Source organism: Vombatus ursinus, unplaced genomic scaffold, assembly GCF_900497805.2.
Source record: "Vombatus ursinus unplaced genomic scaffold, bare-nosed wombat genome assembly UNPS02014778.1, whole genome shotgun sequence".
Classification (NCBI taxonomy): Eukaryota; Metazoa; Chordata; class Mammalia; order Diprotodontia; family Vombatidae; genus Vombatus; species Vombatus ursinus.
In genome coordinates this window covers 393,755-407,311 of record NW_020954556.1, presented here as the reverse complement: position 1 = coordinate 407,311, position 13,557 = coordinate 393,755, and the positions used below count along the sequence as shown (strand labels likewise).

Here is a 13,557-nt window from a genome sequence, read left to right as displayed (position 1 = left end):
GGCCCCTTGCATCAGGTAAGATTTAAGGTGAATCTTTTTTTTTTTTTTTGGTGAGGCAATTGGAGTTAAGTAACTTGCCCAGAGTCACATAGCTAGTGAGCGTTATGTGTCTGAGGCCAGATTTGAACTTAGGTCCTCCTGACTCCAGCACCAGTGCTCTATCCATTGCTCCACCTAGCTGCCCCCATAGCTGAATCTTAAAGGAAGACAAAGAATCCAAGAGGTAGGGACAAGAAGGAAGAACATTCTAGGCATGACAAGCCATCATTGAAAAGCCATGGAATTGAGAGATTGAGGACCACTGGGAGAAGCAGCAAGATGGTCAGAATCACTGGACTGTAGATTATGTGGAGTGGAGTAAATTGTAAGAAGATTGGAACAAACTGGAAAGGTAGGAAGTGGCCAGGTTGTGATGGACTTCAAAAGCCAAATAAAGGATTTTATATTTGGCCCTAGAGGTGATAGAAAGCCACTGGAGTGTAAGTAGGGAGGTGACATGGTTATATCTATGTTTTTTGGAATATCATTTTGGCAACAGTTTAGGATGAATAGGATTTGGGAAGAGACTTGAGGCAGGGAGACAAGTTAGATGACTTTTGGCAACGGCTCAGACATGGAGGGAGGGCCTGCACCAGGGTAGTGACTATGTCAGAAGAAAGTATAAGACTTATACGAGAGATGCTGGGAAGGTAGAAATGACAAAACTTGATAATAGATCAAACATGTAGGGTGAGTTTAAGTGAGGAGTCAAGGATGGCATAAAAGTTGCAAGCCCGGGTGACTAAGAGGAAGGTGGTGCCCTTTACAGCAACAGAGAAATTAGGAAGTTTTGGGGGAAAAAGAAGTCCCATTTTGGAAACATTGAGTTTGAGATGTCTATAGGACATCCAAATTGAGATGTTCAAAAGGCAGTTGGTGATGTGGGACTAGAGGTCAAGAGATAGATCAAGGCTGGATAAATAAATCTGAGAATCATCCGCATAGAAATGATAGTTAAATCCACTGGCACTGATGAGATTATTGGGCAACAGGGAAGAGGGCACAGGACAAAAGCTTAGGGGACTCCCAGGGTACCTATGGTTTGACTCATATTGTGATACAGGAAAAGAAATGGAGGAGCAGTCAGACAGGTGGGATGAGAATGAGGAGAAAGCAGCATGGAGGAAAACTAAGGAAGAGAAATATTCAGAATGAGAGGATGATCAATCAATCAATCAACATTTATGAAGTGCCTCCTGTGTGTCAGGCATGTGCTAAGCACTGGGGATACAAAAGAAGGCAAAAGAAAGTTTTTGTCTTCAAGGAGCTTACAATCTAATGGGGACACAACTTGCAAACAAATACGCATAAATGGAGCTATATGCAGGATAAACAGGAAATAATTAAAAGTTGGAATTAAGAGGATTTAGGGAAGGCTTCCTGTAGAAGATGAGATTTTAGTTGGGGCTTAAAAGGAAGCCAGGGAGGTCAGCAGTCAAAGCAGAGGGAGGCCATTTTAAGAATTTGAGACAATCAGGGGAGATGCCCTCTGTTATTCTGTTCTTGTTCAACCTTCGTGTTTTCAAAAAACCAGTAATATCATGGGTAATGTCTTGACTTTCAAGTGAATTAGGTTTAAGTGAGGCAGAGTTGCACAGTCATCAACCTCACTCTTTTCCAGTGCCATCGAAGTCCAGCGGCAAGACAAAAGTCAGTATGGTAGGTGATTACCCAGGATGCAGTGGCTTACCTTGTTGTCTTTGATGTCTGACCAAGTTATAAGCACTCCATATCACTTGCTTCAGCTGCCTTCATGGCCCCTGGAATAAATTGTTCTCATCTCATTCTTTTTTTTTTTTCTCAGTCTTTTTTTTTTTAATTTTTAACAAGTGTTTTAAAACTTTGGGTTACAAATTTTCTCCCTTCCTCCCTCCCCACCCACCGTCATTGAAAAGGCAAGCATCTCGATACAGGTATAGATGCGTAGTCATGCAAAACACTTCCATAGTAGTCCTGTTGTGAAAAACTAAGTATATTTCCCTTCATCCTATCCTACCCCCCATTTATTCTAGTCTCTCTTTTGACCCTGCCCCTCCTCAGAAGTGTTTGCTTTTGATTATCACCTCCCTCAATCTGCTCTCCCCTCTATCAACCCTTTGCTCTCTTGTCCCCTTCCCCACTTATTTTCCTGAAGAGTAAAATAGATTTCCATACCTCGTTGTGTATGTTATTCCCTCCTTAAGCCAAATCTTAGGAGAATTAGATTCACTCATTCCCTCTCACCTTCCCCTATTTCCCCTCCACTGTAAAAGTCTTTTCTTGTCTGTTTCATGTGAGATATTTTACCTCATTCCACTTCTCCCTTTCTCCTTCTCCCAGTATAATCTTCTCCCACCCCTTAATTTTATTTTCCAGATATCCCTTCATCTTCAACTCACCCTGTGTCCTCTATCTATCTATACAAACATATAATTTTTTCCCTCCCACTACTCTGATACTGACAAAGGACTCATGAGTTACAAATATCATCTTTCCCTGCAGGAATGTAAACAGTTCAATCTTCATAAGTCTCTTATGATTCCTCTTTCCTGTTTACCTCTTCCATGTTTCAATTCAGTCTTGTATTTGAAGGTCAAATTTTCTATTCAGCTCGGGTCTTTTCCACAGGAATGCTTGAAAGTCCTCTATTTTATTGAATGACCATTTTGTACCCTGAAGGATTATACTCAGTTTTGCTGGGTAGGTGATTCTAGGTTGTAGTCCTAATTCCTTTGCCCTCCGGAATATCATACTCCATGCCCTCCAGACCCTTAATGTAGAAGCTGCTAAATCTTGTGTTATCCTGATTGTGTTTCCACAATACTTTGAATTGTTTCCTTTTGGTTGCTTGTAATATTTTCTCCTTGACCTAGGAGCTCTGGAATTTGGCTACAATATTCCTAGGAGTTTTCCTTTGGGGATCTCTTTCAGGAGGAGATGGGTGGATTCTTTCAATTTCTATTTTGCCCTCTGATTCTAAAATATCAGTGCAGTTTTCCTTGATAATTTCTTGAAAGATGATGTCTAGGCTCTTTTTTTGATCATGGCTTTCACATAGTCCAATAATTTTTAAGTTCTCTCTCCTGGATCTATTTTCCAGGTCAATTGTTTTTCCAATGAGATATTTCACATTCTCTTCTATTTTTTCATTCCTTTTGATTAGTGTTACAGTGCCTTGATTTCTCAAATTGTCCCTGTCTTCCAATTTCTCCATTCTAATTTTTAAGGAAGTATTTTCTTCAGTAAGCTTTTGGACTTCCTTTTCCATTTGACTAAGTTTGCTTTTAAGGGCATTCTTCTCCTCATTGGCTTTTTGGACCTCTTTTGCCATTTGGGTTAGGCTATTTTTTAAGGTGTTATTTTCTTCAGTATTTTTTTGGTTCTCCTTTAGCATCCCTCTCAGTTTTTCTTCTACTTCTCTTACTTGCTTCTCAAAATCCTTTTTGAGCTCTTCTATGGCCTGGGACCAATTCACATTTTTCTTGGAGGCTTTGGATGTAGGAGCTTTGGCTTCGTTGTCTTCTTCTGGTTGTATGTTTTGATCTTCTTTGTCATCAAAGTAAGATAATATAGTCTGACTCTTTTTGCGCTGCTTGCTCATGATCCTGGCCAATTACTTGAGTTGTAAACTATTTGTTAAGGTAGGAGTCTGTTTCCAGTGTGGAGAATATACTGTCCCAAGCTTCAGGGGTTTTGTGTAGCTGTGTTCAGAAATACTTCTAGGGACCTGTAAATTTTCAGTTCTTCCAAGGTGGTAAGATTAAGGGCAAGGTGTTTACTCCTTTCCTGGCCTGTGCTCTGGTCTATGAGCACTCCTTTCTGTCTTGGAACTGTGAGGCCACAGCCACTACAAGCTCCGCCTTGCCAGCACTCCTTCTTGCCCTAGGACTACCACCCAGAACTGTGACCCAGATCCAAGCACGGGCAAAGCAAGACAATCCTGCACCAGCAGAGAGATCCCTGTAATCCCCCTCTGATCAGCCACTTGATTCCCCCTCAGTCTGTGACCCGGGAGCTCAGGAGGCAGCCACAGTCCGCTCGAGACTCACGACTCAGACCTAGCTCCTCTCTCACTGCAGTCACAGACTTTTCCCATTGACCTTCTAAGTTGTCTTTGGCGTTTCTGGGTTGAGAAGTTTGGAAACTGCCACAGCTGCCCAAAATTCAGTCCTCTCAGGCCTGCTCCAGGGTTGCTGCGCCCTGCGCGCCCACGCCAAACTGCGCTCCTCTCCCAGCCTGGCGCGATAAACCTTTCCGATCAACCATCCAGGCTGTCTTGGGCTGGAAATTTGTTTCTCTCTGTCTTTTTGTTGGTTCTGCTGCTTTAGAATTTGTTTAGAGCCATTTTTTATATGTATTTGGAGGGGTTTGGGGGAGAGCTTACGCAAGTCACTGCTTTTACTCCGCCATCTTGGCTCCGCCCCCCTCATCTCATTCTTAATGGGGATATCTTCACCTGCTTGGGGTAGACATCCTTCTAAGTTACCAATGGGTTTGAGGCCAGTCAATTACCCTCAACCTGATTTAGCCTTTCTGCCCAGACATTTTATCAGGATGTGGCCACTGCATGTGCTACAGCTTCTTGGAGTCATAGGTAAGAGTTGGGTGAAGGTGAACAAGCAGCCCTGAAAAGGGCTCAGCAAACCCTCACACCAAAGGTGGTAGTCCTCCCTGAATACCCCCACGTACCCTCTATGGTAACAGGGAACATAGGAAGTGGGGGATGAATTAGGGGGAAAGTGAAGGAGTTCTGTTGTAGACATATTGAGTTTAAGAAGTCTACTGGACATCCAGTTTGAGGTGTCTGGAAGGCATTTGGAGATGTGAGATTAGAGGTCAGATTGGGGCAAGAAAGGTAGATTTGAGAATCATCAGCATAGAGATGGTAATTAAGTGCATGGAAACTGATGAGATCCCCAAGTGAAGTAGTATAGAGGAAGAAGAGAAGAAGACCCAGGACAAAACCATAAAAGACACCTATCATTAGAAGGGGTAATCTAGAGGACGATTCAGCAAAGGAGACAGGAGTGGTCAGATAGGTGGGAGGAGAACCAATAGAGAATGGTGTCGGAAAAAACAGAAAGAGAAAAAAATAGCAAAAAGGGGAGAGTGATCAACATCGTCAAAGGGCTGCAGAGGTCAAAGAGAATGAGGAATGAAAAAAGGCCATTGGATTTGGCAACTAAGAGATCATTAGTAACTTTGGAGACAGCAGTTTGGAGGGAATGATGAGGTCGGAAGCCAGATTGTAAGGAGTTAAGAAGATAATGAGTGGAGAGAAATGGAAGGCACCTATTGTAGATGGTCTTTTCAAGTAATTTAATTACAAAGGGCAGAAGAGATATAGGAAGATAGTTAGCAGGATGGAGGGATCAAGTGAGGTTTTGTGTTTTTTTCAGGATAGAAGCGACACTGGCATGTTTATAGGCAGTAAGAAATGAGGGTTTGAAAATTAGTGAAAGGGTGGGGATGACAGAGGCAGGCAATCTGTTGGAAGAAATGGGATGGAATGGGACCACTTGAACAAAGAGTTGTTAACCTTGGTAAGGAGAAAGGCCATTTCATCATGTGAAATGGGGTGAAGGAGGAGATAGTGGCAGAATGCACCTAAGTGATAGGAGATGAGGAAGAGGAAAGGGGGTGCTCATGGAGAATGGCCTCATTTTTTCCTGTAAAATATGAAGCAAGGATCTCAGCAGAGAGAGTGGGGGCAGGAGAAGGTGAGCCATGGGAGATTTGAGGAGAAAGAAAAAGGTTTGGAAGAGCCACTGCAGAGAATGGGATAGTGAGTTGACAAGGGAGGTATAGTAGTATTTCCTAGCAGCAGTGAGGGACCCATTGAGATTGAGTAACATAAATTTGTGTACCCAGTCAGAATAGTTCCTAGATTTCCTCCATCTTTAGTCAGCAGCTCACATGTAGGTGCAACCAAAGATGACAAATGGTAAGAGTGTTCTAAGGCTGAGGTTTGGTTGGGTATAATTGGTGATAAGGCAGATAGGGATTCCAAGAGAAGATAGTGTAGAGTTGAACTGGTTCATCAAGGGGTCAAGATGGGGAGAAGAGGAGAGAGTGGCTAGTGTAGAATGGATGACCTGGGAAAGTTGAGGGGTCAAGGGATTGGAGGTCATGGTTGGGATAAAGTATAGCTTTCTGTAAGTGAAGGAAGAGGGAGAAGTGAAAAGCCAATAGATTATAATTACATAGGGGGATTTCAGAATTTTTTAACCCCACATCATTGTGGGTGTTGGCAAGATAGAGGATATGACCATCTTTGTGTGTGGCTGAAGTGTGGTGGAGGACAGTAGGCTGAAGAACTCAGTGGTTAGGGTATTTGAGAGAGAATCAATATGTATGTGTGACTGGAGAGAAGTCAAGAAAGATAAGGACTGACAAAAGACTATTGGGTTTGGCAATTAAGAGATAAGTGGTAACTTTATTTTTAATAATTTTTTTTCCAATTACATGTAAAAACAATTTTTGAACATTCATTTTTAAAAAATTTTGAGTTCCAAATTATCTCCTTTCCTCCCTTCCCTCCCCCCTCCCTGAAATGGTAAGCAAATTGATATAGGTTATACATGTGAAATCACGAAAAATATATTTCCATATTAGTCATGTTGTGAAAGAAGACACAAACCCAAAAATCTTCCAAAACAACTCATCCCCCACAAAATAGGAGGCTTTGATCTACATTCAGACTGATCACTTCTTTCTCTAGAGGTGGATAGCATTTTTCATCATGAGTCTTTTGGAATTGCCTTGGATCATTGTATTAACCAGAATAGCTAAGTCATTTACAGTTAATCATTGTACAATATTGCTGTTACTGTGTACAATATTCTCCTGGTTCTGTTCATTTCACTTTATATCAGTTCATAAAAGTCTTCCGAAGTTTTTCTGAAAGCACCTGGCTTGTAATTTCTTATAGGACAATAGTATTCCATTACAATCATATATCACAATTTGTTCAGCCATTCTCCATTGATGGGCATTCCCCTCAGTTTCCAATTCTTTGCCACCACAAAAAGAGCTGTTATAAATATTTTTATATAAAATAGGTCCTTCTCCGCCCCCCCTTTTTTTAAAAAGCTCTATGGGATACAGGCCTAGTAGTGGTATCGATAGATCAAAAGGTATACATGGTTTCATACTCCTTTGGGAATAGTTCCAAATTGCTTTCCCAAATGGTTGGATTAGCTCACAGCTCCACCAACAGTACATTAGTGTCCCAATTTTCCCTTATCTCCTCCAACATTTGTCATTTTCCTTTTCTGTCATATTAGCCAATCTGATAGGTATGAGGTGGTACTTCAGAGTTGTTTTAATATACATTTTTTTAATCAATAGTGATTTCTAATCAATAGTGATTTAGAGCATTTTTATATGAGTGTAGAAAGCTTTGATTTCTTTGTTTGAAAACTGCCTCTTCATGTCCTTTGACCATTTATCAACTGGGGTTTGACTCTTTATAAATTTGACTCAGTTCTCCATATATTTGAGAAATGAGGCCTGTATTAAAGACACAATGTAAAAAAAAATTTCCCCCAGATTTCTGCTTTCCTTCTAATCTTGGTTGCATTCAGTGTTAACTTTGGAAAGAGGAGGTTTCATTTGAAATGATCAGGTTGGAAGCCAGATTATTTAAGGTTCAGAATTACGTGAGAGAAGAGGACCTGGAGTCAGCTAGTATAGAAAGCTTTCTTAAGGAGTTGAATCAGAAAAGGAGATAGCCAGGATGGGTGGATTGAGGATTTTTTTGAGGATGGGGGAGACCCGGAGTTGGTGGTAGGCAGTAAGGAAGCAGCCAGTAGACAAGGAGAGTTTGAAGATTTAGTGAGAGTGCTGATGATAAAAGGGACATTCTGTTAGGGGAGATGGGATGGGGAAAGACCATTTTTAAATGTACAGGACTTTTGATTCGACAAGGAGAAAAGGTCACCTCTTCGTGTGAAACAGGCATGAAGGAGGAGATAGTGGCAGAAGGCATTTGAGTGATGGGAGATGAAGAACAAGGGAAAGAGGGAGCTCTCAGCAAATGGCCTCAATCTTTCCCGTGAAATATGAGTCGAGGTTTTCACCTGAAGGGAGGGTGGATCTATGGAAGCTTTGAAGAGGGGTGAGGTTTGGAAAAGCCCAAGAGGTGAGTTTACCCATGCCCTCTAAGAAGCATTTCCCTACCTTTCCCCACCAATGCCTTTTTTCCTCTTTGTCTGCCATTTTTACTGCATTATAACTACCTGTGGACGAATCCTGCCCATCTGTTGGATTGTATTTCAATTGGTGTTAATCTCTTCTTTCCCCACTCCCATCCCCCAAGGTTTGGCACCTTGGGTTACATACAGTAGGCGCTTAATAAATATTTTAATTGAATGGGAAATGATGTACTCTTCCACTCTCTGCATGAAAAACATTTTACTACTGTATACCTATATTTAAGCAGGTCCACCCCCACCCCCACCCCAGGGATCATAAGGTTGGTTAGACTGTTGGCCCGGGAAGTGACGATAGCGGGTGTAGACCTCCAACTTGCTTGGGGACCATAAAGACAAACCAAAAGAAAGGCACCAAGATCTAAGAGAATGAGGTTTTGTAAAGATGAAGGATGAAGGGGGCTGGATGGGGATGGGGTCTCCCATGTCAGGTTCACAGAGAAGATCCGCTCCTCCCGCGCTGGGTGCCGGGCGGGCGCAGTACAGGCGGCACGATCCAGTAGCCTACACTTGCCCGCCCGCCCGCTGCGGTGTATGCTCGGCCCCTTTAAGAACCATGTAAACAATGCTTTGTTCCTCCCCTCCCCCTCCTCCGCTCTCGCTCTTTCCTCCTCCCGAGGCCCTCCCTCCCTCTCAACGCTTTCTCCGGGTAGCTGACGTTGCGTGCGTTTACGCCGTCCCACCAGCGCTACGTATTCTGCAACGGGGTTGGCGGCCGCGGTGGCCCTCACAGTTTGGGGTGGGCTACGCTACAGGCGTAGGGGGGGGAGTGCGCCCAGCGCGCAGGCGCGTCGGTGGTGGTATCGGCGGCTACGGCGGTGGCGGCGGCGGCGGCGGCGGCCCCGGCCGAGGTGCGCGAGGAGGGGGGGAAAAGGGGGGGACCATAGAGGAGCATGAATGGAGCAAAATGGCGGATCATGTGCAGGTGAGAGGAGCCGCGGGGGGCGGACCCGGGGAGCCGAGGTGGAGGTGGAGTGGAGAAGAAGGAAGGAGATGGAGGCGCGCGCGGCCCTGGGGGCTCGTGCCGGCGCCGGGGCCCGCGCGGCCTCCGGAGCCTTACACCCCCCCCTTTGGCGGGACGGGGCCCACCGCCGGTCGGCCGGGGCCTCCACTGTTCCAATCCCTTCCAGTCCCGCCCCAGGCCTGAGCTCGGCTTTCCCTTCCCTAGGGACCCGAGGCGCAAGAAGCGGCGGTCAGCTTCAGCTCGAACCCGATCGATCTCTCGTCAGGCTGGGCCTCCCCCTCCATTCCCTTTTCTCCCCTCCCCTCCGTGCTGGGGTGGGAGGGGGGGCGGGAAGCAGCCTCCCCCCAGAGAGCGCACGTGAGGAGGCCCCGTCACCCGCCCCCCCCATCCCCACGGGGCCTCCTCGCCCGCCCCCCGACCCTGATGGGCAGCGGGCTGGCGGGCGGGCTAACCAGCCTTCGCCTCGCGAGAGAGGACGCGCCAACCCTTCCCGCGCGCCCCCGCCCCCACCCGAGGAGACCACCCCCCCCTTCTCCACCCTGCACGGCCTCTTCTTCTCTTGCCTCCAAAATGGGCGCCAAGCCCCGAGGCCCCCGCGAGCTGAGGTTCAGCACCCACACCCCCCTGGAAACGAGGGGTGTGTCTGACTCGAGTGGTGCAGTGCGAGGTTCAGAGGAGCCCGTTCTTGAAAAATGGGAAGGGGAAGGTCTTCCTTTTCTTGACTGGGGAAGGGGGGGGGTCCCAGGTGTGGCTCCCTTCCCCTCCCCCAACACGCCTCTCATTGAGTACCTGGGCCTAGGCCACCTTTCCTCCAGTCTTCCTTGCCTCCTGGCCCGCGTGGCCACCCTAGAGTCGAGGGGGAAGTTTGGCTTTCCCCCTTTTATGTGGGCATTAAAATGGTGCCCAAAGCATGCAAAGAAGGAGTGATTGTGTTGTAGGTAAGGCCTAGATCAGCAGTGGCTGTGTGAAACTTAATGTAGGATGATCATCATGTAAACCTGGCCTTTGGAGCCTATATCCCAGAAGCTCCCGTGGGAGCTAAACACGGGGGTGGCCAGTGGAAAGGGAAGGTGCAGGAGTCAAACCTGGATTCCCTAGCCGGCAGTGCGGTGGACTGTTGGGAGCTGAAGGCTGGCAAGTCGCTTAACCTCTCTGACCTTCACTTTCCTCCTTATCTGTAGAATGGGCATATAATACTTTTAAGTACTTATCTTGAGAAAAGTGCTGTGTAAAATGTGAAGCATTTCTTCACCTCAGTGAACTATCAGCCATCAGATTTTTTTTTAAATAAATCTTGACCAAATCTGCCGCCAGAAGCATGTTGAAGACTTTTTCTCTCTTAAGCTGAAGAGACTTATGTAAAGAGGGTGGAAGTCTCTTGACTTTGAGCCCAGTGTCAAGCCACTGGAAAATAATAATAATGTCCAAAAGGCAGTTTCTGTAAAAGCAGAGACCTAAAATGCTTTTCTGAATGTACTATATATTGCCTCTCTTCTCTTAACAGAAAAATCATTAAGTGCCTCAGTTGCTAGAGATTGAAAGACAAAACCACATAGTCTCTGCCCTCCAGAACTTAGATTTTACTGAAGGAATAAACTTGTACACAGATAAGTAAATACAAACCAATTTGTGGAAGGAGAATCAATCAACTAGCATTCATTTAAATGTGCTTACTATGTTCTAATAATAAGTACTGTGTTAAATGCTGGGGTCACTAGACAAAAATTAAAGTCTTTAACTGTAAGGGGGAAAGGGGGAATTTGTGACTGCTCAGTTATGTTAAATGCTAGGCACCCCACTACTTTGCCTTGTACTAACAAGGCACTAAGCTCTGAGAATTAAAAAAAAAAAATTTTACCCACAATTAGTTTACATGCTCCCACAGTTTAAACCAAAAGAGAGCCCTGGCCAGATGAATGTCAAAGAATCATTAAAATACTTTGGCAATTTAGTTTTGAAAGCAAAGAGATTCATCCAATACTTAGCTTCTTCTCTGCTTTAGTTTTGGTATGTTATTCCAAAGTAGTGGGTGGTGTTCTTTAGTATTTATCAACAGAATTTGAGAGTTTTACAGATTGCTACTATTTTCTGTAAGCCTTTGAAGAGATTTTGTAGTATACATTCTTCACAAACATTAAGATAAGGTCAAGGCATAACTTTTTGTAGTAATTAAAACCTTCCAAGGAAAGACACGTAACAGTATACTTGAATGGTAGCAATAGATTAATATTTTTTAATGATAGTTAAGTCTGAAATAGCCTGGAGTAATTAATAAGAGAATAACCTTCACAGCCAGGAACACCTGGGTTCAAGTCTTGTCTCTGTCACAGTACTGGTTTGGAGATCCTGGGGAAGTCCCTTTACCTCATAGTGTTATAGGGCACTCTCTGTAAGATGCAGAAAAGATACAGAGGGGAGAGTGCCTGGAAGGAGGAAAGAGGTGCATTAGTGGAGGCAGTTTCTTTATCTGGATGTTATCTATAATAATGAAATCAGAAGTTCAATCCTTAATCTTCAGTGTTAAATGCAGTGTGATGAAGAACTTTTACAGTAATACTTGTTGGGATTGTCATTACAGAGTCAAGAGTATTCATGAGTATTTGAAAGTTGCAGGTACAGTTCTATAATTCTTGGTTCATCATATATTTGATACTTCTCTGGGCCACCAGGGTGAGCAGTTTATTAAAACTAAGCATATTCCATGCACCCTGGTGATTCTTAGGTTAGCTCTAGGCTAAAGTCATGGAAAGTATTTTTCTGACTTTTCTTTTTCATAGGTACTATGGAAGATTTTAAGGGCTACAAAAGTTTGGTAGGAGAAAAATTATGATTTAATTTGACATGGTGGTGTCATATTTAAGTTTGTCATTTCCCCAACTGTAAAAGTAGTGATTTTGGAATGATTAAGAAAAAACTAAGTCTATGTAAGATTCTATTTAGCTATTTTCATTTGCCTTTCCCAATTTTTTTAATATTTAAAGATGAATAAATGTACTCTAATAAATCTTTGTCAGGTTAGAATTCAACAATATTTTTAAAAATTAAGTCACTGTAAATATAATGCGTTGTACTGAATACGGGCAATGGGGATACAGAGATGAAGAATGACATAATTCCTGCCCTCAGAAGCTTACAAATTTAGTATCAGTTTTTACAAGTTGTGAGAATGACACTTGGTATATAATAGTAGTGAGAAATTATAAAGATGAGATGTTAGACTTGAAGCTGTGGCCACTTGGTTTTTAACAAAAATTTTTTTTTGTTAGAATCTAGGCTTAGGATGGTTGGTGGGAAAGAAAATGATTATATAAATGAAAGAAGGTTGTTTTTCATTGTTCTAAACCTGGTCCATAAACACTTTCGTGGAATATTACTGGCAAACAGTACTATGATCCTCATTGAAGGAGGTACTTATATTATTTTAAAGTTTTCGGTGCAGTAATTAAATATTGACTGCTAGTATAGCTGGGGAATCATGAAGAATTATTTAAAACAGGTAGGTTAAAATTTAACAGTGCAAAAGTGTAAGCCTAACTACAGCAGACAGAATTGATAGATATTTAATTGCCCTTTAAAAATATGAAAGATAATGAAGGTGGGAGCCATGGCTGGTGGTCCATTTTTCGAAATCACCTTCAAAGGAGTTACATACGTCTTCCACATATTTTGTTAGTTAATAGAGAAAGAAAACTGTAAAAACTTTAGTAATTCCTTCCTATCTAAAATAAGATTACTGAAGGTGGAGTACAGTATCCTGATATTATCCAGGTAGCATGTCAGAACTATCATTAAAGGTATATGAAAGGATAGGATAGTAATAGAGATGAAAGTTGTTGGGGGGATGCTGAATTTTTCTTATGTGGTTGAATTCAGAGAACTTGGAATGGGTTCACTTTTCCACTTCTCTCCCTCTTCTGTGGGTGTACCTGGATGTCTCTGAAACATATTTATATCCACCTAGTATAGTTTCTCATTTGTAAGAATGAGCTTCTTAAGTGTTGAGAAGAGACTACCTTTATGCTAACACAAATGTGATTCAAGCTTTATGGAACAGAATCCACAAGAAATTTCATAAAATTAAATTTCCAAGGGCTTTAAGATTCTTTTCTTTGTCTTACTAAGTGAGTTTTGCCTTTTTTTTTTTAATGATTCAAAAGATTACATTGCTACTCACCAGCTTTATTTTCTTTCCCCAGTAGGATTTTAGGAGGAATATTGTATCATAGTCCTGAAATTTTTTAAAGTGTCCTTATAACCAACTAATAAAACCAACATATTAAAGCCTCAGTATCTATGTATAATCCCTAAGACAATTTTCCTCCTTTTAGTGTAAGATCAAGAACAACATCATTTGTTAGGCAT

At 42.9% G+C, this 13,557-nt stretch overlaps 1 protein-coding gene across 1 annotated transcript in view; it reads left to right on the top strand.

Moving 5' to 3' along the window:
* Positions 1–9,071: 9,071 nt before the first annotated feature.
* Positions 9,072–13,557, top strand: part of XPO7 (exportin 7) — a 99,174-nt gene continuing 94,688 nt past the window's right edge. Inside the window, exon 1 of the mRNA XM_027865419.1 lies at positions 9,072–9,156. Coding sequence (XP_027721220.1) covers positions 9,139–9,156 — 18 coding nt within the window. The 5' untranslated portion in view covers positions 9,072–9,138. The remainder of the gene's footprint in view (positions 9,157–13,557) is intronic.